The sequence below is a fragment of the Bombus huntii genome, chromosome 14 (genome assembly GCF_024542735.1).
Source record: "Bombus huntii isolate Logan2020A chromosome 14, iyBomHunt1.1, whole genome shotgun sequence".
Taxonomy (NCBI): domain Eukaryota; kingdom Metazoa; phylum Arthropoda; class Insecta; order Hymenoptera; family Apidae; genus Bombus; species Bombus huntii.
Window position 1 is genome coordinate 2,281,099 of NC_066251.1, and position 3,957 is coordinate 2,285,055.

The 3,957-nt window shown below is 38.4% G+C and overlaps 1 protein-coding gene across 1 annotated transcript; it reads left to right on the plus strand.

The window, feature by feature from the left end:
• The first annotated feature begins 275 nt into the window (after nt 1-275).
• Nucleotides 276-2,230, plus strand: LOC126873393 (E3 SUMO-protein ligase ZBED1). Its single transcript, XM_050634236.1, has 2 exons — nt 276-1,903; nt 1,996-2,230. The coding sequence occupies exons 1-2, from the start codon at nt 276-278 to the stop codon at nt 2,228-2,230; spliced, it is 1,863 nt and encodes a 620-aa protein (XP_050490193.1).
• Nucleotides 2,231-3,957: the final 1,727 nt, after the last annotated feature.

Consider the following 3,957-nt stretch of genomic DNA (forward strand, 5'->3'; position numbering starts at 1 on the left):
ATACGCTACAAAATTTTCCATTTATTTTTATACGTGTTATCGATATCTTAATAATATTATCGATAAGTTACCGATACCTTATCGCTAATCTTTAGTAGCATCTTCGTAGTAGAGTTTTAAGCGTGCAGCATCGAGCCAGTAATACCATTTCTAACGAAAGAACAGAGAACTAATGATACAGAAATTATATTAACAAATATATTAACAAGAACTGTTAACGCTAGTGATTTCAAGATACAAGTTTTACGGCAAAGTTTTACCATCGATGATCGAATATGCCTAAGATTCGTGCGAAAAGAAGTGCCATTTGGCTGCATTTTTCCATAGCATACCAAAACGATGGATTAAACGCAATCGTCAGGTGCAACAAGTGCAATCTCATAGTGCCTTATTGTAAAAACACGACGAATCTGTGGTCGCACTTCCGCACACACCACAAAGACGTTCTCGAGATGAACTCGTCTAGTTGTAAGAAAGAAGCGGAACAAGCTCGTACAACTGCATCCAGTTCGTCAGAGACCAAATACAGAGCGGTAATTCCGTCAGAAATGTCCGATGCGCTGCGAAGATCGTCTTCGAATTTCACAGAAGCAGGCGAGATAACTCGATCTTTGGTACAAATGATAGCAGAAGACGTGCTTCCGTTTTCGATAATCAATGGCAAAGGATTCATAAATTTCGTGAGAACGTTGAACGAAAAATACAAAATACCAAAGAGAAGTATTTTGATCTCGAAATACTTGCCAGACTCGTACGCGCGCAAATGCACGGAGATCAAGGAAAGTTTGTCGAAAGCGACGTGTGTTAACGTTGCGATTAGTTCGCAGGAAAATACGAAGCGCAGTGGCTTGATTCTCGCGACAAGCGTCCATTTCTGTGTCGATAGAGTCCAACACCACAAGTTATTGAGGATCTCGTTTCGATCAACGGACGACAAGGTTCCCATATTACGCGAGCTCGACGAAATCGGTAAACTCTGGCAATTCTGTTCGAAAATAAACGTCGTCACTTACAACGACACGTATTGTACTATGACGTACGCCACGCATAACACTTGTTTTGGTCACACGTTGAACCGTGTAGTACAGATTGCGATGAAAAACACGAAAGTTGTATTTGACGTGATAAATAAGTGCCGAGACTCTAAAATTAACGAAGCTGTTGCGGCTTCGCAGCGATTTGCTGCAAATTCTTCGAAAATGTTGAACTTATGGGGGGATGCGGCCGATTCTTGGATCTCCGCGTATTTAATGCTAAACCACATGTGCGAATTAAAACCTGTTTTATCGAAAGCTTTCGCAGAGAAGGGCGCATTATCTAAATGGGAAGCAACTTTTGAGACGTCGCCAGAGATATACGAAAGACCTGACGGAGATGTAGCATCCGTGTCGGAAGTTGAATGGAATATAATTTCGGAGATAATCAAAGTTTTGCGGCCGTTGCACGAAGCGACCAAAGAATTGTTCTCTGATCTTCACGTGACAATTTCGAAAATAATACCTATCGTTCATGGTATAGAGGCTGCTTTAAAAGATATGGATGATTTGTCAGCCGATGGCGCGTTGTTCCGTGACAGTTTGTTGACATGTTTCTGTGCACGATTTAAGGACGTGGAAGAGTCGGTCGGCTACGCCATCGCCACGTTTTTGGATCCTAGATACAAGGACGTTGCGTTTCATTCCGAGAAATGTATCGAAAATGTGAAGAATATATTGACGAAATCAAACGTTTCCGACGATGAAAACACTAATTCTGATGAATCTACGATTGGTAGTCCGGAAACGAACGATGAAAATGTGGAAACAAATATTTTATGGGCGGCGTTTGATAAAAGGGTTGAGGAATTGGGCGTTAAACCTGACAACTGTGTTATTAATTGTCCATCAAGACACGAGTTGGAAAGGTAATATACAAACGTAGAAATTAAATCGTGTAGCTTTTTACGATTTAGTGGTACAATACACGTTTGTAACCTTTTTTCGTTTGTTTTTCTAGATACATAAATTTGAAAATAATTAACAGAAAAGACGATCCGATCGCATGGTGGAGTACTACGGGACACGTGATGTTTCCAAACCTTTCAAAAATTGCAGCCGATTACTTGTGCGCACCTGCATACTCTGTATCTAACAATCCCTTATTTTCAAAACTGCAGAAAATGTTATTTGATCGAAGAGTACGATTGTCAGACGAACGTACTAACATGCTCGCTGTAGTAGGTTTGAACTAAAATAAATAGAATAGCGATACAAATTTGCTTTTTCTTACGATTTCTTCCTCGTATTGCCGATGGTATCATCGAAATGCTATTATCGAAAGGTTGAATGATAAGCTCGTACTTTTTGATAGCTTATCGATATTTAAGTAACAATTTGCGATATATCTATCACGTGTGTGCGAAAGACTTTTTTCATACATAATATATGATTTTTTATTCTAAAAGATGTACGTTAAAATATTCGATAGTTTAAAAGAATTTACCGCATAAATTTAGTAGATTAAAAGAGCTAATTAGAAGAGGAAATTAATAATACTCGAAAATTTGAATAAATTTAAATAATTTGTTTTATGTATGTTATCAAGTAGAATTTTTAAGTGTGTAGCCGAGGGATGAAGTTAGCTGTCAGGACAACAGGTGAAGTATAGGATACACTTTGTTGGTCGCCGATAAATCAGCGAAGATGAGACGAGTCTAGCTGCCGGACTGTACGTTGCACCTGTTTTATTTTTCACTTTTCAAACTGCCTACCTGCTCCTATTAATCTTCCTTTTGAGAATACCATTAAACGCGAGATGATGGATCTTGAGTAATGAAAACGGCACAGAACGTTATCAATTAATTAGCTCGTAATTGACGTACTTTGTTGATCATTCTAAATATATAAATAAAATAAATAAGCATTGATCGATTACCGAAAAGTATCCAATCAACCAGTAAAAGTAAACGAAAACGGTCATGTTGCAAAAATTCAACAGTGACGATATCGATGTCAGAACAATTTGGAGATGCAATTTATTCGGCTGCGGGCGGCAAATGAACGCAATTCTCTCTTTGATTTTTAAAATTCACCCGTATGGGACCACAAAACGGAAAAGTATACACGAAAGAAGACGAACTGTACAGGTGGCAATGAAAAACGGTCAGCTGCACGTTCCGAGACACCGACAACTGGCTCTCGTACAGGTATAAAATCGGCTGTACTCAAAGTTGCGCAGGAATGATCGTGCTACCCGCATATTCTCTGGTTGTCTTACAATCCCTGCTGCTGCATGTGTATACTCGCGTCGTTAACTTTAACCACAATTTCCCATCATTTCTCACGCCTCAACGCCTTGATGACAATCTTTTTTTTTGCACTTTTTGTACAAGTCTCTGGTTTTTCCTATGTATCGTAACATTCGAGAGAGAACTGGGCTTTCTTAGCCTGTGAAAAAAATTGTTTCTCTGTTAGTTACCAATGACAGAATCATACTTTCTTAGACGAGCTTGTGAAGAGCTCATTTATCTTAAGTCGAAAACGAGTATATATATTCATTTAATTATTTCATTTATAACTTTTAGCGGTTTCAAATTTTATATAGCTTCTTTAAGAAACGTGTACATAATTTAGTTTGAACATAGTACGTAAGAATGAACAATTCAGTTAGGCTGATTTCGCAGGTTTATCGTTGATGCGTGCATACAATATGAGCTGGACGATATTCATTGTCGAAAGTTATAAAGGCATCGGTCGAAAGTGACGTTGATGTACGGTGTTTCCGTAATGCTGAGCACCTGTATACATGCAGTTGCGTCATTATTGTAGAAAGCCTCAATTATTTTAGATAAAGAAAGAAAAATGCGACTTTTAATTATCTTGATGTTTGGTTTTCCACCCGACATTCGATTTGATGAGCTTTTGCACGAGAACATGCGCATATAGAACCGTTGATATGTATTTCCTACGACAGATTTAT